The sequence below is a fragment of the Oryzias latipes genome, chromosome 18 (genome assembly GCF_002234675.1).
Source record: "Oryzias latipes chromosome 18, ASM223467v1".
In the NCBI taxonomy this organism is placed as follows: domain Eukaryota; kingdom Metazoa; phylum Chordata; class Actinopteri; order Beloniformes; family Adrianichthyidae; genus Oryzias; species Oryzias latipes.
In genome coordinates, this window is record NC_019876.2 from 9,157,415 (window position 1) to 9,183,008 (window position 25,594).

The following is a 25,594-nucleotide window of genomic DNA, read 5'->3' on the forward strand; positions in this document are numbered from 1 at the left end:
GAAGTTGAAAAGTGATTAAAGACCCACTCCGATCATCTTTTCATCTATTTTAAAAGTGTTCCCAGTCTTTTTTCAATCGTAACGATGCCGTTTTCAGCCAAAATTAATAAAACTGTCGTTTTTGTGCAGAGCAGCAGGACTTCAGACATTCACTTCTGAGTTGTGGACGGGATCGTTGGTGCGGAAAAACCCTGCCCCCCCTCCCATCACCCATCACATGCTCTCTGTTTACATGTGTTCTCCTGCTAGCTTACAGCCCCTCACAACCCCAACCTAACATTACCAGTCCAACAATATTGGAGCTATCCAGCCTTACAGTTTAGAGCCAGATGCCAGTTCGGATAAGAAATACAAAGATGCATTTTTGGACTGGGTCTTTAAAGAGACGTGCACCAGGGGGGGAGATTGCAACCGAAAAGACTCAACAAGTTGAACATTTTAGCTTTTACTTGTAGATGGGGCGTAAACACAGACATCTTTACAAACCCAATATCATACATGTCTACCTGTTCTGTGGCTTTTAGTTTTTTTTGTTTTTTTCTACTTTAAAATATCTAATTTTGGTCAGTATTCTAGTCTAAGTGTTTGCAAAATGTCTTGTTTGTTTGCAGTCTTGTAACTGGCAGGTGTCCAATGCTCCTCTAATGGACGCTTATTTTATTTAGAAATATTAAGAAAGAAGGAAAAGTAAAAAAAAAAAAAGATCATTTCACATTTGTATGCTTTGGACATTAAATCAGCATAATAATTCATCCGAGACCTCACTGTTTGCAGAGGGAAATGTTTATGCAAAGTATGACTTTAAACAAAGCTGGCCACTTGAGGTTGAGCTCCGCATGAACAATGCAAACCACATGTGCTCGGCATCGCAATCGTCAGCGACACTCGTGGAAGGTCGCACCGCGCCGCATATGCCTGATGGGCTTTGCTTTTCAGGGATTTTCACCTTTTTTTTTTTTTTTTTTTTAAACAAAGCACGTTTATATCTGACATATCGCCCAACTTTTCTATTTTAAGCGGAGGTTCAAAAAAATGTTAGATCTCTGTCTTCCCATAATGCAACCTGACAAGATCTTTCATCCGACTCTCCAGGCTATGTCTTTCAAATCCCACGGCTCTGGTTTGGCACACAGATGTGCTTTTAAAATGTTCAATTCCAATCAAATCAGCCGCTCTCCAATTGATTTAGTCTCCTTCTGACAAGCAAAGAAAACCTATTGAGAAAAAGAAACTATATATTTTTTTCATGTTTAGACTGTTTTTTTTCATGTTTTTTCATAAAGAGTGCACACACACATGGTTTTATACTGTCCAAACATGGATTACTTCCATTTTATTTATACAGGCTTATAAAAAAAATAAGAATTTACTATTGTTAGAGACGTTTGTGCAGTTAAATGACCTTAAAAATGTTAAAGGAACCAAAGTACATCAGTATTAACACAGTTTTACCACACGCACAACAATGGTCCGTTCCATGTTTATGATGTCCATTGAGGTGGCCATACAGACCTAAAAGAATGTCAACACCGGAGCTAAAGGCCGTGTCACACTGCCACTTCGTACATTTTACACTTAATGCACGGATGTAAATTGGTCATAAATGATTATGCGTTGAAAAAGTTAGACTTTATGTTAGTTAGTTAGTCTTTATGTGAAATTTACACAGATGTATCACAAATGAACCACGTTAAAACCATAGAAGGACGGAGAAACCACGCAATCAATCAATGTAGAATATAAACTGTGTATGATTATTGCACTGTTTCTATGCAATTACTTAGTGAATTGTGCGCGAATTACCTAGTTGTAATGGGATATGTGCACCGCATAGATGATATAAAAGGTATGAGTCGGTGGTTCACGCTTTAAAAGTCCGTTAGACATATGAACGTTTGTGGAAAGCCACCACTTTGCGTTTGCATCTTGCAAAATTGCGTAAGATTTGTATAGCAATTGGGTATAAATTACGTCAAATATGCTTAATCTGCATAATTCTCAACTGACCACAAATTGTGAACAACTTAAAAACAAATTCATGTCGAGGCCTATCGACCGAAACCCTCGACAGGCATCTGTGGACGTCGTGGAATAAGAAACAATTATGAATTACATAAATCACACATGTATCACGAAAGACGGAAATATCCTACGTGGAAAATGAGCACCAAAAAAAGTGGCTGTGTGACACGGCCTTAAGGCTCCAGTGTTAAAAGGGTTGAGACCAAGTTCTGTGTCCACATTTAAAGACAGAATATTCTTATAAAACGCCGCAGACGTCATTTGGAAAAAGAAAAAATGAGATCGAGTGCAAAAAATATTCAAAAACCCCTTTGTCCCAGCCGGGGAAACATCTTCTAAATCATTCAGCAAGGTCAAAAGCCAAGGAGAGCAGCTGCATATGGAAAAGATCATTGTCAGAGTTGAACCTATCCTCCCTTCTGCTTACCGCTCCTCATCCCTCAATCATTCTTATGCCTCCAACAGCGGAGGAGTCATCCGTCTCATGCTTTCTGCCCTAAGTCTGCCGAGGCGAACAATGGGCCCGGGCCCATTTGTTTTCCACATGATTGTCATTAACAGGAAGGTTGTCAAATGTCAGGCTGTCACGTGGCCAGAAGGTTCAGGTGACTGGGTCGCGTTCGTTCCGTTTCATCGTCCTCGCGAGACTCCTAAAGCTGCAATATCTATTAACCTTCATCGCCGGTGTCGCAGGCAAATGCAAGAAGCATGTGTGGACGGGCGGGGGGGGGCGTTTTTGTTCCTCTTTTGTTCATTGAAATGACAAGTGTGATGACACAGGCTTGAAATGGATCCCGCCGAGACCGAAGAAAAGAAACAAAGTGATAAAAAAGAAGAAAATAGACAAAGGATGGTCCGGACTGATAAGGACAGGGAGGGGCATTGTGTTGGAGCGAGCCGGAAAAGGGGCGAATCTTCCTGCCCTGACCTGCTTTTCTCCTTCAGGGATGGCAACCAGGCCTGCCACAACGCTATCAGCTGTCCCTTAAGGTGCCTGCTGGGTCCTGGCGAGCCATAAGGTGATATATAGCTTTGATATAGCCTGTAATTACTGGCCACGAAGGCCACACTGCTGCAAGGGGGGAGAACGCTGAAGCTCATGAGAAAAAAAGGGGGTCGGGATTGTTTGATGCCACCTAATCCAACTCCCTCCAGGTATTGGTTTGATAGCGGGAAAGACGAGAACTCCTCGGTTCTCAAAGCACCCCATGTCCCACAGGGGAGTCGCCCGAATCCGAGCGTGTGTACACCCTATGCAAATGATGTCAACTTAATCGTCAGTAGCGCCTTTCAATTGCAGCCTCATTGACCTACATTGCCTATAGGCGACGTGTTTATCTAACGGCTTCTGTGCAGCCGCGATGCTTGAAGGCATAAAGTAGGGTGTTATTGAAAGGCATCCACTCATTTCATCCTGCCACCGCATGCTGCGCAGCAGCCTTCATTTCAAGATGCATTACAACAGCACTCACAAGCTTAGTGGCGTGCCATTACTCAGATACTGGCGGCTATTAGCTCCCACTTAAAAAGACCTTAGTGGAATCAAACTCCTCGCCGAAGGAACCCGCCGAACTACTGTCGTGGTTACACTTTTGGGTTTTGAGGGGGGCTGGGAGTCCGTGGGGGGTTAACGGCCGGGCACCCCCAACCCCCCGGACTTGGACGCCAATGGCGAGGCTTTCCAGTCACCGCTATTTATCCGGCGCCAGGAGCAGAGGCAGGTGGTGCATGCACTGGAGGGGCATGAAGGCATCAGGACAGAAAAGATGGGGCTTTATCACTGGAGTCAGATTAAGGTTTTTTACTGCCCTACCAGCCAGGTTTTACAGTCAAAACATGCTGACATTGGCTCCTGATCCACACAGATCACGTGACAATGTCACACAAGATGTCTTTGAGGGAAAATCCTAAAAAAGTATAGATATTTATTTTTGATCCTGCAGATGCAAGAAATGCTAAATTCAAACCAAAAGTGGAATTTCTTAAAGGGCAAGAAGGCCGAAATCGTCCGGAGGTGTTGACAGAATATGAAATGACTCATGCCTGCCAGCCAGACAATGGCTTCTCTATGGAGATGAAATTTCAAAGACGGATAATTAATATGTACAGTGGATGCAGGATGGCTTTATGAAATGAACTCCTGATTTTATGGATGACCTTTTAGCTTGGGTTTGCTTTAAAAAAGGGGAATAGAATCAAGCTTCACTTAAAAGTCACTGAAAATCAATATACAGTTGTATTTTTTAAAAGCAATTTCTTGTATTTAAAAAAAAAAATTATAAAGAAACTTCTTTTTGTTTTGTTTAAATAATCACTTGTATGGTTTTTTTTAATAAACCAAAATACAGATTCAAAAATGTAAAATTGACAACTTTAATACGCAAATTGCTTAATTTATTATTTATTTGCGCAATAGTTATATTATTATAAGTGATATTCATAGGCTTACTGATGATATCTCTGCTTTTAAAACGTTAACAATTTCTGTCAAAACTGACGGTTAAAAAAACTGCACCTTATAATTTTTGTAACTTTTGCAAGTTACTTACTGAGTATTACCTTTATTTTTTAAATATTCCAACTGATTGCCTAAATCAAAATTTCTAGAAAACAATCTTTTTTTTCTTTTTCTTCTAAATCAGTTTACCTAAAAGAAGGTGTTAATTCTGGACAATAATCAATATAAAAAAGTGAAATCATATGAATTATGGAATATACGGCAAGCAAAATACCTTTTTTTCCTCTTTAAGGCAAATTTATAAGAAACACATACTAAAAAAAAAGCCATAAGGGGAATACAGTGAATGCAGCCATCCTCTGTTTAGCTTTTATTTAATAATTTCAAGCACATCAGTAATCAAACAATCCACAATTCTATGTTTACTGATGGTCTTTATTGATGGGCAAAAGGCTATCTATAATTTTCTCTTTTTACAACTTTTTCTAGTTACTTGGAGAGTATTACCTTCTATTCTGCGTTTTCCATATACCTCTGTGTTGTTAGCTGCTAATTACCTGAATTAGGTCATCCCAATTCTGGTTGCCTGATTCTGGTAATCAGCAGGAGTTGGGGAGCAATAGCTAGAAAACAATCAGGAATCTCCAAAAGGATCAATTTATTTAAAAATAAAGTCTAATTCTGGACAGTAATCTATTTAAACTGAAGTCAAATATATTTTTAAAGACCCCCCCCCCCCAAAAGGCAAATTCTTAAGCACGCACACACACACCACATAGATACACTAAAGAAGGGAACGGTGAATGCAGCCATCCTCTGTGTTGTTTTTGTTTTGTAATTAGTTGTAGGAGGCTTGGAATTAAAAGGTCAAAGCAGTAAAAATCTTGCTCCAGACTTTCTATTATACAACTCTATTCCGATATATAAAAGACTGTCACACAATTGACACAATCTGACACAAATTTTCAAAGGGTTGGCACTTTCACGAATCAAAAGACACATTATCTAAACGTCACGGCCAAATCCCAGTCCCTGATTGGTCAAGGTTCAATCAGGCCAATTGATTTACTTAAAAATAAAGTCTAACTCTGGATACAGTAATCTATTTAAACAACTAAAATTATTATTTATGTATTTTCTATAAGTACGGCAAGCAAAAAAATAAAAAATTTCCTCGACGCAAATTCTTGAATATTTACACACGCAACATAAATAGATAAACTTAAGAAGCTTTCAGTAAATGCAGCCGTCCTCTGTGTTGCTTTTATTTCAAGCACATTCTTCCAAAAAGTAATCAAACAATCCACAAGCTTACCTCATTTTACTTTAATGGTTTCTGTCAAAACTGAAGTTTAAACAATTTACTCTTTTACAACTTTAGTTACTTACTTGGTGAGTATTACCTTCCTCATTATCCAAATCCCCTTGCATTGTTAGCTGCTCATTACCTGAATCAGGTAATCCCAAATCTGGTTGTCTGATTCTAGTAATCAGCAGGAGTTGGGTAGCAATAGCATGAAAACAATCTCTAGGTTTAAAAAAAAAAAAAGTTCTTTCATTGATTCTGGACAGTAGTCATCAACAAGCAAGCAAAAGATCTTTTATTTCTTCAAGGCATATTTATAAATGCCCACCACCGAAAAAACGTAAGAAGCCGTGCATTGAATGCAGCCATCCTCTGTGATGCTTTTATTTTGTCATTTCAAGCACATCCTTCCAGACAAGTAATCAAACAATCCACAATTATAAATTAGAGTGGAAACTAATACACCGAGAGCCTTGTAATTAATATTATATTGTTGTCGGGGATTTTCAGTTTTGGAGTGCGCATAAACAGTCCACGATGAACTGACAACAAAACGGGGAATGGGGGCGGGGGCGTATGAGACGATGATGAAGAAAGAATATAAGAAATATAGCTGTTAGAAAGGAAAGCATCCCAGCTGATGGAGGCTCATCAGAGATAATAAAACAGAGAGGGAAGAAGATATTATCTCCGGATTATGTCAAGAATTTGCAAGATGAGGTTCGTTTAACGGCAAGGTGATGGTGGGGGAACAAAGACATCCATCAGCACAGGTACACGCTCCCACATTAGTCTTGTTGAATCGGCCACAGTCGGCGTATTCCGGTTCATTAATAAATATAAACCCGCATCCTTCCACCCGTGCTTTGGCGCGCTCTTCATCTCAAGAAGACTTTCGCTCCGTTGAGATTAGTCATTTCTCCTCTCGTTTTCTTTTCAACACTAATGAGCTCAGCTGCAGGTGCCTAGCAACGGCTTTGACAGCTCAACAATGAAAAGGTCGGCGGGGTTGGCGTTCGTTTGTTGTGGGGACCCTCACGTGCCAACGCCGAGACACCGTTGAGGGATCCTCTCACCCCCCCATCCCCTTGTTCAGTCACCCCCACCCCGTCCTCTTGGGTACCGGCACCGCATCCATTCCCCAATCTTTCATCCACTTACTCACTTCCTGTCCCAAGACAAAGTGCTCTGGCTGTGACTCAGGTTGCAGCATCGGTTTAATGCCCCCCGCAGCAATGAGATGCAGAAAATATGTACTTCCTCATGGTGTTTTATGCTCATCGTTGCACCCGTTGATTCATTCCAGCTGGGTTTTTTTATTCTGAGTGGGCGTCTGGGAGAACAAGTGAAGCTACAGGGCGCATCAATTATCTGACAAGATGCTTAAAACTACCTTTTTTTCCCATGCAGTTGATTATCTGAACTAAAAACTAAAAAAAAAAGCTAAAAGCTAAGAGCAAATTGTTTGATAAAGCTGAAAAGGTCCATTAGTATTCTCAAAGAGGTAAATCCAATTTCCAGAGCTTTAGTTTTAACTAAAGCTCTGGAAATCAAAAGAAGAGGAACATACGTTTAGCTTTGGAAATCAAGCGAGCAGGAAAAAGTCTATGCGAGCAATTTAGATAAAGCCTGAGCCTTTAGACTGCCCAGGGGTGTTTTGACATCAAAAGAATGAGTAACCATGCAGAGATGATTCACCAGGACCTTTTATTTTTCTCTTAATGTCGCCATACGTCAACAAACGCAGCTGGAGCGGACGACATGTATACTCAAAACACACTCCCCTCGGAGTTGTACATTTTGAAAATGTGGACTTCTTAGTTAAAACTCCGAATATTGTATATGTTACCTTAATGTTAGCAATTAATTACGCGGCCAAGAGCCTCCACATGGTAAAACTATACTGGCTCTGCCCTGAAAAATAGGTCTCCACGTCCCGCTTTGAGCACAACAGGGTCATAACTCTGAAAACAAGGCGCACGTCTGCTAGAAAGCTCATCCAGCACTTTTTTTTCTCACTTTTTCGTTTCATAAATAACTTAAAACACACATTATTTTTTAAAAACACTGATTTATATCAAAAATTTTGAAATAGGCCATACGCTATAATCACACTATGCTAGTTAGCTAGCTAGCTAGCCTGCTAGCATTTGGAAATAGGATTCATGACCTAATTATAAACTATTGTAAACAATATCAATTGTGTTTTTTTTAACAAAAATTCCATAATTTAGTCATTTAAACATTTTTTCAAGGAAAAAGAGCAAGTGATGACCCACTGAAAAACTGGTTATGTTTTCATTATGTGAAAAATGTAAGGAAAACAAACTCTTCAAGAGAAGTAGCAGTGTGCTTGAATTTCATTGAACCAGTGAAAGTACTGCCATTTTGGTACTTTAGTGGAAAACCTGAAGAAAATGCAGACGAGTCCACACATTTTTAGTATTTACTTGCAGTTTCTCTCAATGCTAAAGCAGGTAAATCAGTTCTGCACACCAGTGCTGTTTATTTGCATTACTTTAGCTCCATGGGCTTGTTAAGCCTTGTAAATGCTATCCTGTGATAAAATCCACTCGGGATGCTTTCAAACTTGGAAAGGGTTTGGCTAACTTGGTATAAAAAGCTTAAGAATGCTGAAAAGCATTATATCTAGGAATGGGTACCATTTGGATTCTTTCCACTCCACACTCCGCACCAATGAAACGGTTCAGGTGCCTAAACACGGCTTGAAACGACACTTCAAAAATGAAAAGAAAAAATATTCAAGTGTGACAAAGTGACGTCACTGGATGAAGAAGAACGCTTGAATGTGCCTTCATACTTTCTCCATATGCTGCATCTGCAATTTCACACACGCTGAAGTAAATACAGTAAGTTTCACCACTAATCGCCACAACGTCTGTCTTTTTATGGAGCGTTGCAGATGCCACTCTTATCCATTAGGTCGCTGAAATTGGATCATTCGCTGTGAACTACAGCCAAAATTTTGGCATTTGATTAAAAGCCCCGCCCACTCTCATAGCCCCACCCATTCTTCTATGAGACCGTCCACAATTCGTGGAAAAGGTTTTTGATTGGATAGAATTGTACAGGAAAAGTGAAAAGAATATGAGTTTCCGAAACAAAGCTCAGACATCTGCCTTTTCATTCGGTACAGTACCAATACATGTCAGGACCGGTACCAACTCGGCACAGTTGGTACCGGTTGGTACACAGTTGATTTGGCCTGGTTTTCTTCTGCACTCTCAAGGAATACTAAATATTCTGTAAAGATCATGCGACTGCAAGAGCCTATTCTTCCTGATGGTGTTAGCTCAAACAAAACGCTAAGAGGAAAACTGGCTGCTCTAGCTAATCCTCCCACTATCGTATTTGAAGCGCTTTCATCTCCAACATTTTTTTTTAAACTTACTTAGGATCTTGTATTTGTAATTGACATAGTCTGATGTATTTTACACAGCCAAACAGTCTGCCTTCTTTCATTCTGTTGCTAAATCACGCCAAGGTTCAGTTTCATGCCTTTTCTTTTTTGGGGGGGGGTTTGCCTCAAACCGAAGTTCCTATGTGCATTCACAGTTGCTAAATGAAGAAGACAGTTAAGGAACCAACAGCTTTGGTGTCCTTCAAGTGTCTTACCATAAAAATAAAAAAAGGATATAATAAACCATTTCAAAATGATAAATAGTTTTGGTGCAACAGTTTTGCTTCTGCTTGCACCAAGAATAGAATAAATGGATGACCTGACTCAATGCAAAGACTGCGGTTGCTCAACCACGTAGATGTGCTGGCTAAAGCTAACTGGAAAAACCACTTGGAGCAGATTTCAATCAGTCAGAAGAAGACTAAACAAAGCACAGGGTCTCTGACACAAATTTAAGACAAAATATAAACATCAAAAGTCAAATTATTGTGCAAAAGTAATTTACGTCAAGAACTCACGAACAGCTTTTGGAAAGACGATGATTTCAACGGTCATAAAGCAGCCGATCATACTTACAGCTATAAATGGAAGTCAAGGAAATGCTAAATGCAACACTTAAAACTTATTTTAGGCAAATGAGTTTGTTCCCATCTAGTTAGAGTAAACCGAACTGAAGGTCTTTACCTTTGAGACATGATCTTGTACGCATCTGGAAGGTAACACCTTGTGTTCTCCATCTGTGCTGGGTCTGCATCACAGATCTTGTCGTCGGTGCGTCCATAGTTGGCGCTCTCGATCATGATGACGTCCGTGCCGGGGCAGCGCAGCTCGATGGGGTAACTCTCGCATGACAGCTCCCTCCTCACCACCGCCATGGGGATGGGTGCTCGACTGAAGGCTGCGGAAACCAAAACAAAGACTTCAGCGAATATTTTTCCTTAAAAAACCAACGAGCTGGAGGTGGTAGGGCTCTGATGTGCTTCATTTGATGCAGAAAAGGAAAAGAACAGATGGGACCGGCAGCAATATAAAAGGTTTGACGCTGAGGCATATGTGAGGTGGTTATTTACCCTCTTCTGAAGAGTTCGGGCAGATTGACGGCTGCTTATTTGGAACGGGAGGATGAGCGTTTCCACAAAGGGCCCCTTTGAAAGGCCACGAGGCGCAGAAACACAGAAGTGTGGTGCATAAACAGATACATATCTTTGTTTTCGGTTTATAATAAACTGCAGAAGTAGGGCCGTTGACCTCTGACTGAAAGATCCTAGATTTGCCCACCCATGCGTCAAAGTGTCCTTGGGCAAGACACTGAACAATTATCATGGAGGAGAAATAAGGATCACGGTTTGTGTATGGCTGAAACTCTATGACACCAAGTCTTTCATATATATTTAGAGCGAAATTTGCAATGCTTTAACATTGTTACCAAGCCTTTTCCAGCTGTAGGTATGTGCTAATATCAGGTAGCAACAGCCCATTGTGAACCCTATATGCTAAAAGCATGTTAAAGAACCCGCGTTCAATGTGTTCTTGAACACGGATCTCATGCCCGTTGAGAACGTAGCATTAGAAGTTAGACAATCGGAACGTAGTTTGTGTGGGAGTCCTATGGGCAGTTGCGCAATACCTGCCACCATGCATGCAGCATTTACTCGCAGTCAGTACTAATGACTAGAGTCATAAGTGTGTGCAACTTACAAGTACTTCATGATACACACACGCCTGACTTGGACATTTTCATGACATCCATTGTAGATGTAGCCACCCCCGTCGACAACCCTCCACGGACCCGGATAACCCAAAACACCTGTGGCACTTGTAGAGGTCAACCACTGTACGAGTGCATGTGGCTAAGGCCTTACTGGAGCTCAAGTTTTCTTGGTGTTTTCCCGGTAACTGAACAACACACAGCCACCGGGTCAGGAAGAGCTTTTGGTTTCAAGCGGAGCCAAAGTGAATTTCCAAAAAAGATAAATTCACTCTTTAGTAATGAGCCAGCGTGGCTACACCGAGCAGCGGCCGTCTGAGGGCGTTTTGCAATTTCGTCAACACTTGTTGCCAAGTACCCACGGACGTCTGTGGAGCCACAAACCGGCAAACCAGTGAGCGTGTGCGCGGCAAGGGGCACAAACATTGGCCTCGGGAGCCGGTGACTGTGGCTGTCTTTTTCTGGCTTTTATAAACATCCCTTCTATCAAGTGTCCTGGCTGAGAAAGTCACCAAAGACCAGACATGAACTAAAAACGAGAGCTTAAATATATTTGATCAAAAAAGATTTTAGGTAATTCCCAAAAAAAAAAAAACAGTGAAGCGAAATCTCTTTTGTAGGGGGAAATCAAACAACTTCAGAACAAAATCTGGTCGCCATGGCAGCCACTGTTTGCCAATTCAGATTTTCAAACATTCACTTAAACTGGAACATCTTTGGTTCCAGAGTTATGTAAACAGCACTAAAGCAAGAAAAAAAAAAATTAAAAAAGCAGAAGAAAGAAATATATAAATTCATGTCTTTTTTCTCAAAACGTATTCTGTATGTTGAGTGAAGTGGCAAATGCTTAATAATAAACTACTCCATCTAAGAAGCGTGAAGTGTCCAATTTTCTATCATTACGTTTTCTATTTTTCACCCATACAATCATCCCATTGTGTGACACAGTTATGATTCAGGTGATGGCAAAAAGCATCTTTTGTAATTCCTCTTGAAGATGTAATAAACATGGTTTCTGTCAGGGATGTGCTGGCTCCGGCGCCCCCCCCCCCCCCCCTCCCTCCACTTTATTCAAAGTTGCATTGGCTGCTCATGTCTAATTACATATCTTAGAACGCTTACGCGCAACAACGTCAACCCCACTCTTCCTGTAATCCCACACCGACTTCCTGGAGTCAAGGCACAGTGGGGCAACGGGACCATCTGTTGCCGAGCTCTTTGTTCTACCAGCTAAAAAAAACAATAAATAAAACTCCTCGTGCATTAGGACGGTCGGCAATTGCACTGCACTTGTGTGCAGCGCCACCGTTCTCATTACTCGAGTCAGCAAGGTGCCACTTTTTATATTTCTGCTTGCAAATAAACAAAAGTGGGGAGGGGAAAAAAAGAAGACAAAAAAAGACAGGAGGGCCTTCATTATGGTGCCATTTCATTTTTGTCTCATAAATCATTCAAACCCCACAAAACACCAAAAAATGATAGCATGCACTTGCCACTGAAACATCACAGAATGGAATAATTATATCCAATATTGTGATGAAAGCCAACAATTATCTTCCTTTTACAGGGAAGAATTATTCCACCTCTTGAACAAACACTGATGTGGCTCAAATCAACCATTGCGAGCACGCACAGAAGGAGGCCAATACATTTATTTAAAGAAAAGGACAAAAAGACATAACTGACTTGACAAATTGGTTATCGATTGCCAAGCTGATCGGATCAGGAAAGCTGCCACCAAACTAGAAGAAAAGCTTTTCTCTGGAAATCTTTTTAGGTGAATAAATCTAAATTCTTTGATTTACTGTTCAGTTTTAGCAATCTGATTAACATACCTGGTCATTAAAAATCCCACTCCGATCCTCTTCTGATGTATCTCTAAATTGTTCCCAGTGGTCTTTGAATTAGGATTATGCAGTTTTTAGCCAAAATCAAAATGGTTTTCTAGGGTATTGTTTCTAAGGGACTGTAGGAGTTTATTAGTAATTAACCTGAGTTGGAGGTGAGACTGTTGGTGTTAAGTAAGCCCACCCAACTTCCCATCATCCATCTGTTTACACTCTCACAACCCCAAACTAACATTACCGGTGCAAAACTGTGTTCCGCTGTACAGTTCTGAGCCAGTCGCCAACAAGTGGATGCATCAGAATGAGGAATGTCTCCCTCTTTTTGAGCTAGGTTTTCTTTATACATGTCCTTTATCATGAGAAAAATACCACAAGAGCATGTCAAAACACCAAATACTAAATTTTTCATAAAAGTGGGTCTTTAAGAGGGCAATAATACAGGTAATATAGATAAACGCTTTTATTTTAAAAGCCATGCTGCAAAGTATTACCCTGTTTTGTTTTAATAAACTTAAACAAGCCTTCTACAACACAATTATCTTAATATATATATATATATATATATATATATATATATATATATATATATATATATATATATATATATATATATATACACATATAACAACATAGAACAAAAATACATATAACAAAAATATATATAACAAGCGAGAGAGAATAATCTATAAATGTTATATCTATATATGTTATATAGATATAACATTTATTGACCTCAGTTTGTTGCCAGCAAGATTCAGGCTGGGTATCCCTTCCAAAATACAGAATTACATCTTTAAGAAATCTATGTAAACTGCTTTTAGTTGGTTAATAAAGTTGTTTTGTTACTATAAATATATGTATGTATTTATTCATGTAGTGTTTTGTTTGCTTATATTAGGAAAATGCATATAACTCTGTTTTAGCATAGCTAGAACATAAATGTTCTGAAATTTGCACAAAATCTACTTTATGTCTATTGTCACAGGTCAGGTAAAAACAAAACATAGAACTTATACTACATACATAAGCACAGGGAAAACATGACCACAAAACATGAAACTAAATAAAAGTAAACATTGAAAAAACACAGGTTCTTAAATAAAATTGATGACAATTTTTCAGCCTGTACGAGAAAAAAACACTAAAAGAACAACTGGATTTCATTAATAGATTTTTTTTTTATAAAAATATTTGTAATAGGGATTCAGTCTATAATTTGGCCTTAATAATAATGTTATGAAACTGACAGATTAGGGAAAAACTGCGGATCCAGCCTGGTTCAAAAGTCTTTGAATAATATTCATCATTTTCCAGCAGAGATGTTGGGCGACCACTCTCTGCTTGTTTCCGCGTGATTATCCCCTAAAAGAAATCCACTTTATTCTGCTGAAAACAATCCAGAGAGGTGAAACAAAGACTGACGATAAAGCATGTTGTAACTGACTGTAACACAGAAAACAGAAGCTGTAATTATGAGGACTGTGTTCTCCAGTTTAATACCTCTACATTTAAACCTATTAGGTACGACGGAGTATTAGGGCCACCAAAAAAAAAAAGTAAAATTACGAGTTTTTATCTCATAAATCTAGGAGATAAAAACTCGTAAATTTATGAGAAAAAACTTGTAATTTTACAAGATTTTAAGTCATAAGTTTATGAGAAAAAATATTAAGTGGAAGTGAGCATGCAGAGCAGCAGATGAACGCCGCGCAGCAACAGAGCAGACCGACTAAACTCAGTTGAACAGGTGAGCTGAATGAGCTTGAACGTTCCAAATATCTGGAAGCTCATTTGTTTGATTTACAATTTATTAAAGTTTTATTTATTGATGGTTGGTTTGCAGGATCCCTGCAGCCCGATGAAACCATCGGTGTCCCTGCAGCTTTCCACTTCAATCCTTTCTTCCTCCACCAAAAACAAGATCTCTACGTTTGTGTGATGCTTCCGTCTGAGGAGGAGGATCACTTGTTTGGCATTTTCAACGTTCTAATGCTAATAAAAAATAAAATAGTAGAATATTTTCATTCATCTTTGTTGTTTGGTGATATGTTTACTTCCGCATTGGTGTTCGGATCTGATGACAGGTTCATGACGTAAGGTGACAGATGAACTTCAGGGTTTGTGAATGAAAAGGAGAATAAAAGCTGCACCCAAACGTGTCTCTGAGCTCCTTATTTTAAATATGAAACTCCGCTTTACTGACACTGAACCCCGGAAAACCGGCTCCACTGACAATAATCTGATTTTGAGTCGCCAAAGGTTCAGAATCTCTTTGTTTTAAACTTATAATAAACCTGGAAATAAAGCTTCACAAAAGGCTCCACATCTTTCATCTGCAAGCCCAGATGGGTTGTTAATGAGTAAGGATCGGCGACATACATTCCTCGTCCACTGGGTTGGGGGGTGGTTCTCCATATTCGTGGATTCTGCATATTCGCGGGTGTCTATTTATATACTATGCAACTTTTATGGAACTTTTAGCCTAATTTACTTTATATATGTACTCTATTATTAAAAGAATGGAAGAAGAACTTCGTAAAAACATGAAAAAAAAATACAATTTTCTTTGGAGGAGGTCTTTGAACTGAACGAGAAAATAAATTGATAAATTCCTCCTTCATTAAAAGTTATGAATAATTTTGGAAACTCAACTTATTTAAAGTTTGTCAAAATTGTCTCCAAAAGCCCCTTATCACTATTATACAGGTGTGTCTACTAAATACTTCAACCAACTCTTTGAATGACAAAAACACCTGAAAAATCTTACTTCAGGAAATTGATACAGCATCTACCAACAAGCTAAATTGAAAATATACTAGACCTATGTTTTAATTAACGGTTTGAAAATAAATGTCATGATGTCAAACAACCATCCTGGAAAATACACAGAGCCAATCTCTGCTGACGCCAGCAACTCCAAAACGAGCATTAGGAAAATCATCCGGGAACGTGACACCGTCAACAGGAGCAGCAGCAATCCCCTAATGCCAATGAGTAAAAGTCTTGAATTACCCGGCTAGTCAACAACTGTAAGCTTAATTACATTTGTGGCCAAGGGGGCGGTGATTGATAGGGCTCATATTCCTCAGGTACCACAGCCAGCTTCCTGCCCTCCTTCAGCCGTATCGCTGTCTACCTGCATCCATTGAAAATCAAAATTAGCTCCACAAAAAGCTTCGCCTTTTTTTTTTTCTGGCTTCTGCAACTCAGACTTTGGAAGCATCTTCATATGCAGCTCATATCTCTTTTTCGGCGCTACAGATTCTCCCCGGGTAAATCTTTTGACACTGTTGAATATCAAAGAAAGCAAGCACTGCGGGTTAAGCAAACTGCAATGGCCACACTGCAAACTTCTATTACTTCTGCACCGTTACCTGCGAATGAATTAACTCACAAATGAATATTTCAAAAAATGCAATTACTCACACTAAAAGGGCAATAGAAAGGTCAGAGAGAAAAATGGTCATTTGGAAAATGTCGCTCCCCCGCAGAGCTTTAACAATCACTCCAAGGAGCGGCTCTTCTGTGTTCGGAGAGTACGTTTTCTAATGGCTGCAGTGAATACGAAGGGAAAAGAAATTTAGCTGCTAAAAAGCTTATTCTTGGGTCGGCGACACGGAGCACAGAACGCACTACCTTCCTTGGAACCACAGGCCATTGAGGCGTGGACAAAAAGGAGTGTGACATTTAAAAGCCATCACTCGCAGCAAAACAGGGACCTTTTTTTCTTTCATCTGGTAGGAAAGAAAATGGCAGGGAGAAGGAGTTAAGGTCGGCCACCACACATGGTTACATGGACCCCGGCGCATAAGCCGCTATGTCAAGGATAAATAGCTCCAGGGGGCATGTGGCAGCTTCTAATAGGAGGCACGTGCTCTAAGATCCGTATCAGGCTGGAGTGTGTAAAGTCTCAAAGCAGATTACTACACCACAATCACGAGAATCCCAAACTTTTTGATCCAGTTTGTCCATAAACAAGGAAAAAAGTTAGTGATTTTACTCTAAAAATAAAAAAGAAGGGGTGCCACTTTCTGGATAAGATGATTTAATGCGCATCAGCGAGGTCTGCATTCAAATGGACTCTGACTTCATTGAATTAATGTAAGATTGATGGAAGAAAGGGGGTTGGAGATGGCGGGGCAGCTGATTCGACAGATCAAATGTCTCGTTTTCCTCCGAGAAAAGCCGGATGGGTCCGGCCCCCAGGGCTGGTGATTAATTAGTGCACAAATCTGGACCCGGTGATTTGATTAGGCCTATGGGAGGCTGTCACACCAAGTTCTTAGTTTGCAACAAATGACAAACTAGGGGGGCGGGCATGAGGAAGACTACTGTGCGGCAAGGAAGTGGACTCTTGGCAGAAAAAATACCTTTCCCATAATAGATCGAGGATTGTGTCTCTTACAAAAGAAGTGTGTGCATATACTGTATATACCTCCATCTCCACCGGCAGCTTCGTAGCCAGCAACCCGGATCAAAATGTTTGTTTATATATACATACATATATATATATATATATATATATATATATATATATATATATATATATATATATATATATAGTAGTTATATATATACTGTGTATATATATACTGTGTATATATATATATCAAATGGACTCTGACTTCATTGAATTAATGTAAGATTGATGAAAGAAAGGGGGTTGGAGATGGCGGGGCAGCTGATTCGACAATATATATATATATATATATATATATATATATATATATATATATATATATATATATATACACACACAGTATATATATATATACAGTATATTTATATATATATACAGTATATTTATATATATATATATATATATATATACACAGTATATATATATTTTATACATATGGAGTATCATATGCTGGTTTGCGGCGCCTTCCGTCCGTGAAACCAGGGTTCGAATCCGGGCTGCTCCCTATTCCCTTCTCTGCTTCTGTTTCGGTCCCAAGCCCGGATAAATTGAGAGGGTATAATCCCCATTCATGTGAATTAAAGTCATTCTAAATGACCGACTACACACTAACATAAAAGAGCTTTGTTCGATTGGCCAACATCATAAGGGGGTACATTCTGTCGATCACATGGGCAAGGGTATGTATTTCATTTGCTAAATACTTCAAGCTGCCATGAGATTGTTTTAGTATGTTTGTAAACATTTCAAGTAACCATTTATCGCAGTTTACAACATTTTGTGATATACCTGTATCACACTGGCTGATTTTATGATATTGATACATTTTCTATTTGCTGTCCAGACAGCATATACATACATTCAAACACACACACAGTGAAGGCTTTATTTTTTTAGAACAAAATGATAAAGAATCTGTCTTATAAAGTCATGTGCGTAAAAGTTGTCAAAAGAAACGGTAAAAAAATCAAATAAAAAGTGAGACTTCACAAATTAGTCGAAAAAGTCTTTTTCCCAAAAGGATTACTGAACAAGCTCACAACTTCTGAGAGTTTGACCAACGATGTCGGGAGCACAGTTCGCATCAGTCAGTGTGACGGGATCCGGACGTGCGTCCAACGCCCCCAATGAGCCAGCCATTTGTTTCGCAAACCAACCCGCGCCTTTGAAGGTATTAATTGGTAGCACAGCACGCATTTGCAAGCTCAAGCTGAGGGGAAAGACTAATGGTGTTTTTTTTTTTTTTATTCTTTTGCATGGCAGCAATGTGCAAAGTGTCAGTCAAACTGCCCATGATGCCTGCAAGGAAATGAGCTTGTCAGCGTTAACAAATTAGCACCGAAGGACTCGGATGTAGAGTGGTAGTAATAAAGTACCTCTCCTTACGCGGACAGATTCCTCCCGGTTGGTATCCTTTTTTTCCTCCCCCCAAAATCAAGATTTTTCCACAGCATATTTCTGATGAATTTCCACATATAGCACTCCTTTCACGCACACTACTGCGCTTTCATTTTCTCCTGTAGCCACAAATCGACACAACAAAGTTCGTAAGTGTAAAAGGTAAAGATGTTGCTCACTATTAGTTAAAATAAATGCCTTCGCAAAGTGTCCTTCCAGCCACACACAGATTCAACAAATGCAAGCCACCACTCCATAAAGCCTTGATTCACGTACTTTGCAACAGAGGTGAAGAGTCTTTCCATCCAGCAGGTACTTCTATTTAATTATTCATTGCTTTAATTTATGAACTGAGTCAGCGAGGCAAGAAAATAAAGAGTGGACGGGAAACGAGACTCTCATCAAGGTCTTGTGGTACCGGAAAGAACAACAAAAAAACACCCAGTGTGAATTAAAAGTACGCCGTGAGTAAAATGCATAGAAATAAATGAACTCTGTCTTTAACTGTGGACTTAAGTTGGATGTCTACCACTTTTGCGCGCCCCCAAGCCAAACAGAAGCGTCACATTTGGAGGGCTGCTTTGTTACATGGTGCTAGCTAGAGGTGAGTCGGTGCAGCAGGCAGCTGCCGCGCCGCCGGCTCCTGACAGCGAGCTGGGGCTTTGTTCAGCTCTCATCACGTCTGACACCGTTTTGCTACTTCCTCCACTTTCATCGCCTCTACACCCCCCCCCCCCCCCCCTCCAGCAAACCCACCCACATTTTGCCGGCATCACTCAGGGGGAAGATCTCAGCCAAGACTAATGCACCTTGGCCCCCACCTACTGTACACAGCCTCCTAGGCTCGAATGAACACAATCCCTGTCACACAAATGCACACACAAAAGCTGCTCCCGCTGCAGACATGACTCAACAGGCCCCTTCAGTACCACATGACCTGATAGTAATTGAGGTCAAAAGGAAGAAACAACAGGCTAATTTTATTCTTATGTGAGACAAACAGGTTTTTTCCCTTCTGTTATTTATTTTTATTTTTTTACCACAGATTATCTAATGGAATTGCCTAGCAGCAGACTAAAGGCAGGAGTTCCAACAAGTTCAATAACAAACTCAAGCAATCTGTGTGGTGTAGGTGTAAAAACCCCTTGTAGAACTGACAAAAAAGAAGAAAAAGACATAAAAATTCCTGATACAACATCAAATATTCATATTCTCAAATAAAAAAAAACATTGATTTCTAACTTTACCCATCATTCTGTTTGCTGACGTACCTTTAAATGTTCATCGCATTTAAATACCCAGGAGTTCATAACACGAGTTGTGGCCGATGGTACGGAGCAATTCCGCCCCCACTTCCCTTCTATTTGCTGAGAGCTCAGAGTTGGCCCACCCAGCCGTTTTTTTTTTTTAGATCATAAATAAGCTACTTTTTCAAACTGTATTTTTTTTTTAGAAAATATTCAAGAATGCATTTTTATGCCAAATTTTCTTTATATAAATGTTTTCCATCATTGGAAAAATCCCACAAGAACATGTTGACAAAAACCAGAAACACTAAATTCCTCAGAGTGGGTCTCTTAAATACATTAAATTAAATTTTTAAAAATGTGCTGAGCTACCATAAAATTGTAAGAATATATAGCACATTATTAAAGTGTTGCATATCAGGGCAAAGCTGCTTTTTTTCCCACTGCTTCAAAAGCCGTTGGAATTACGTTGATTTCGTAAACGTTAAGGTAGTCCAAAAAATTTCTGAGCTGGAGCTCCAATGTTAAAAAGGTTGAGAAAAATATTAAAAAAATGTCAAACTTTTCGTGAAAGTTTGCATAAATAATTTGAGAAAAAACAATTACTAGCCAATTATATAAGTTATGTTTAAATTTCAAATAACTCAAGCTCTGTTGTTAAAAGGTTGTGAAAAAAATAAAAAGTTCACAAGAATAATTTGTGGAAACACCCATCGATTACATTAATAAAAGGCTAACTGTGTAGAGTTAACCAAAAAATTGTTTTAGTTTATTTCATGATCGAAATTAGGTAGATTTTTTTCTTAAATTCAATTTGGTGTTAAAAAAACAACAAATTTAATTAAATCTCCTTAATATATTTTAATATAATCATTTAGTAAATTTGACATTGTGCATTTTATAACTAGTAGCCAAGGCAATAAATGAATTTATACATTTATATTAAATGTCTAATTATGAGGGGGGGACCTCCTTTGTTATCTTTAGACCTTCATTATGGCAAAGTGCCAAAACCTGTGCCACTCGTGAGCATACTCACCCTGTATATCTCTACAATAACTTTAATAAGCACCACTCATTTAAATACATCAGTGCACTTTGTCCGTCACCACGGCAACCAGCCTCCTCGTTGAAAGTCCTTTCTCATAAAATATAGCACAGGCCAATGACAGAATACTTAGAAAATGTGTCCTCTTGTAACGAAATGGAAACCAGGCAATATCAGTGTGTGAATGGATCCCAGGGGCTTGACTTATTATAGCTGTATTAATAGCGCAATACTGAGAGCAAATGGGGCCGAACTCCAACACTAACACAGCGGCCATCAGGTTAGTGCCACGCCAGCTGTCACAACAAAAGCCGTATTAACTCCCCCCTTCTTAGTGAAGGCTAATTTGTGCGTCTCCTGATCAAGGTGGTTGCTGGTCAGGAAATGGCAGTAAAATGATCCGGAATTGTGCAAACTGGCCTTTAATTTGCACTTTTTTTTCCTTTTTTGCACTAATAAGAAAACAAGTCTTCTTCGCTCCTTTGACAGCTGGAAATGTGGAAAAATAGCAAAAACTATTTTAAAACAAAAGCACACGGGCTTGTCGATTTATAAGGTGACTTTTTTTTACTGGGAATTTTGCGGTTGCGGGTAGCTGCTTTATTTATTTATCTATTTCTTTATTCTTCAATTTTCTATCCCTTTTGAAGACAAATCTAAGGAAAGAACAACAAATGCAAATCTCGTTTGCATTCTATCGTGAAGAAAAAAACTCCCTCTCAGACTCTGAAACGTCTCTGCTGTGAAAAGAACATGAACCCCACCCCCCCCCACCCCCCTTGCTCATATTGCCGCAAGTGGATTTTTTGTAGCAGTGAAATATCTGAGGGCAAAACAGCATGAATTAATACTAATTAAAGTGCTTCTGTAGTGTTTACTTACATAATGAGGTACAAAAAAAAGATTAAAATGGCAATATTAAAATAGAATTTCATGCATAATGCATGCATCTGTAACAGTTTTTTTTTTAACAAAGACATCACTTTATTTTGACCTATTAATAGTGTCAGAATAGAAGTCACCCTTTTTTAAAATGAGCTTTTTATTACAATACAGTGTAGTCTTAATTCCCTCAGAGACAGTTGATGGTTTCCTGCACTCACTGCGCTATAAAAGCCCTGAAATATTTGCATGCATGTTGCAGTTTAAAGGTAGAAAAAATAAAGTAATTGGTGGTTGGCTATGGCGGCGGCAGGGGGGGGGGGTGTTGGCTTTTATTCTGTGATGCAATTTGGTGTAGCGGATGGCATCAGCAAATTAAAAGCCGTACTTAAAAGCAACCGTCTTCTTGTGTTACCTCCCGTGTGATTTGGTAATTTTTTACAAGTGCGTGCGCTCGTTGCAACTGCGATGCATTATCCACCGGCTCCATCTCCCTTGGGATACGGGATTGGGGAGAAGAGATGTTGCAATCTGGTGCACACACCTTAAAGATGTGATGGATGTCCAGAGTGACAGTTTTTCTACATCGACCCCTCCCCCCGTTTGCGAGGATCCGCCTCCTCCCTGCAGCGATTTTAATCTTATGTTTGTCCTTTCTTGGCGCTTCTCTGCGTGATGCTGCACAAGCTTTTCCAACGACTATGAAGGAATGAGTTTCTTTTTGTGCTGTATTGTTTCAGAGCTAAACGGTTAGCGCCAGCATGTAATACTAAAGGCACAAATGAAAGATTATGAATGACAGAAATGAGCAACCATATCTCATAAAATACAAAAACAATATGGGGGCAGACAAAAAAATGTGATTCCATAAAACGGCGACGCAACTGCTGCTAGTGTTAGCTTGTTTTAATATATGCTACGTCTTTGATCTCCTTTGATCTTTGCTTCTACGTTCCAGATGACAGGTAACAGACAGGGGTTGACTGTGCAGAAATAATTAATGGTGAATATGCATCTCTCTAGCTGTGATGTCATCATTTTTTTCTTTTTTTTTGCTTTGCTTGGTCTTTTGAGTGGTGTTCGTTCACTATATCAAAAGTTCCTTTTCACCTGGTACTTCCGTAGGTGAGTCACATACTTTGGCGAGTTTTTAAGTATGTGGCGGGGGCAAAATTGTTGCTTAAAGGTGGATTGTAAAGGAAAACAAATCTGGTCCTTGCAGCCTAAGATTGCTGCAGGGCGGAATAAATAAATAAATGAGGAGGACGTGTGGTAACTTGCAAAAGATTAAAAAGGTACTTCCACTCCCATGTGGCTCATTTAGGAGAAATGTGTCACAAGGGAGCCAGGGATTTAAATCATAATCTCCGTGTTTTGGGGTGGTCCCCGGGACAGTCGCCCATGCAAAATAGCCTCCATTGTATGCACAGAGCAGACAGGCAGCTGAGGAACATCTGCAGCGGGGCCATAAAAAAACCGGCACGCCATATTGTGCGACGGCGTTGCCGGCTGTAGAGGGACATCGCTCACTCGGCGTCTCTGGTTTCAAGCCTCTTCCCGGTCCATCTCGTGGCACAGAGAGAACTCTATTCTCCCCAGTGAAAGAGGATCTCCCTTTAACCCCGACCCCACCTCTTCCCACAACCGAATGAGGGGCAGCGATCATGGAAATGTGTGTGTGTGTGGGGAGCGGGAGGCAAAAGGGAATGTACCACTGGGGGAATGTGCACCTGCGGGGTTTTTTTTTTTCTTTTTCTTCTTCTCTCGTTCGTTTGACACAGTTGGTCTTTTGTAGGCACTCTGTCACCGGTATATGTCCATAAAAAAGTTATGGCTCCTGCCCTTTATGTTCCCCAAAGAAAACGACATCCTCACTGTGGTATTTCACATTCCCATTAAAGATATGTCCATATCTAATAAGGAGATAACACGTTTAACCCGCGACCGGCGAGTCTGACGGAGTCTAAGGGAATTAATTCCTGCTTTACATACTAATATAGGTAATGCCGTAGCCACAGCTGTCCTCAAAGGTGGATACTGGCTGTCTGCGGGCGAAAATCGGCCAAACCTGTAACATTAAACATCGTAGGCTGCTCTGTGAGCCCATAGTGCAAAAACTGTTGATGCATATTTTTCTCTGGGCATGCTGTGGGCGACAGGTCTGTTTGACTTATTATAGGTTTGTATTTTCTTATGGTTCTGCATGCAAAAATAGAAATAATATTCTCCAACTAGAACTATATGTCCTTAACATGTTTCCATAGCTTCGGCTTTGATATTGTGTGGTCATCTGGCAGAAACGGGAAGAGTTGGCAAAGCAATGAAAAACTTTTTTAATAACAGACAGCCCAATGAAATTGAGTAGGTTGATTATATCATGGGGAACTATGCATTCTAAACTTTTTTAAACTTAATCTATGTTAATTTTATGTCATGTTAATGGTTTACTTATTTATTTTATCTACAGTCTCTTGGTAGGCGGCAATGGTGAGCATGGGACAGAGGGGGAAACTTAGCTAAGGCTGCAATCCTGCGTATGGACAGTGTTTCTCTGCAGAAGGGGGGAATAAAATGTCACGTCTTGATCATGTGGCCAGACAAAAAAAAACATGGGTCTCTGATATTGTTCAGTGGGCCGGACCAAACATGGAGGTGTGCCGGATCCGGGCTGTAGTGTGCCCACCCCTGGTCTGGGGTGAACACCACCTTCGTCTGACAGTAGTTGGGATAGGCTCCAGCAACCCAATGTCATGAAAAGGGCCCTTCAATTCGAGTGACACAAAATAACACATCCTCTTTGAACTACTGTAGCTCTTCCACTGTTTGCGCAATTGCCGTAATTCCAGCGGATTCTGCTGTGGACAAAAGCAAAAATGTAAAAACGTCAGGGTTGTAAAATGTTGTATCTAAGCGGTTTCATATGTTAATAGCCTGAAAATGGTTGAAGAGTTACGGTAGTTCAAAGATCATTAACACCAGAGCTAAAGGTCTGCTGTTAACGGGTTTAGCAAGTTTGGATAGGACGTTTTTATCATTATCACGTCATGATGATGCCCTGTGAAGACTGGTGACCTGTTCAGGGTGTACCCTGCCTTCGCCCACGAGGGGTCGGGACCCTGTCACCCCGAAAGGGACAAAAACGGATTTAGAAGATAAATGAATGTCATGACAATCTTAGTTTTGTGGTTTACATGTATTGTACAGGTATCATGCCACACATATCTTTGGGACCGTATATCTGCCTTTAGTATCCTGGGATTTTATTCAAAAAAATTTGGCAGATGGCCACCATAAGCAGGCAGCCACACACGGAATCTCACAGGAAGGCGTTTCATCCAGAGAACGCTGATGACTAATGGGTTCCTTTTGGGGTGAAATTTGGTCAAGAAATGCAGAAAACACCATTGAAAGGATGAGAACATTGTCTTTCGTTCTGATACACTAGCTGTGAATGTTTGTTTTTTTTACTCTTTGAAGAATCATCAATCTCCATTTCAAAAACCATTTTCACTTTTATGCAAAATAAAAATATTCCTGGAGACGTGCACCTTTCCATCTTTGCTCAATAATCCATGTTCAAACCAGTTCTTCTAACTCATCACTTGATTTCTTTGCACCAATATCAGTATCACTCCCGCTGATACGTTTAGGATCCACCCCAAAATGTTGTGCAGATTCCTCACCAGAATGTTCTTTGGCGTATGCCACCGAACAAAGTTTCAACGCTAAATCCAATAAATGTTTCTTGGCTATTGCAACACTGGCTCACAATACAAATACCACACACACCCGTCCCTACGACCTGGGGGAGATGGGCGGATATTAAAGGAGCCAGGC

At 39.9% G+C, this 25,594-nt stretch overlaps 1 protein-coding gene across 13 annotated transcripts in view; it reads right to left on the bottom strand.

Annotated features, from left to right (window-relative positions):
• The window catches only part of LOC101165348 (adhesion G protein-coupled receptor L3), a 315,502-nt gene that overhangs the window by 186,543 nt on the left and 103,365 nt on the right, over positions 1 to 25,594 (bottom strand). For all 13 annotated transcript variants that reach the window (XM_023948941.1, XM_023948944.1, XM_023948940.1 and 10 more), the window contains one exon: positions 9,892 to 10,105. In XM_023948941.1, coding sequence (XP_023804709.1) covers positions 9,892 to 10,105 — 214 coding nt within the window. The remainder of the gene's footprint in view (positions 1 to 9,891; positions 10,106 to 25,594) is intronic.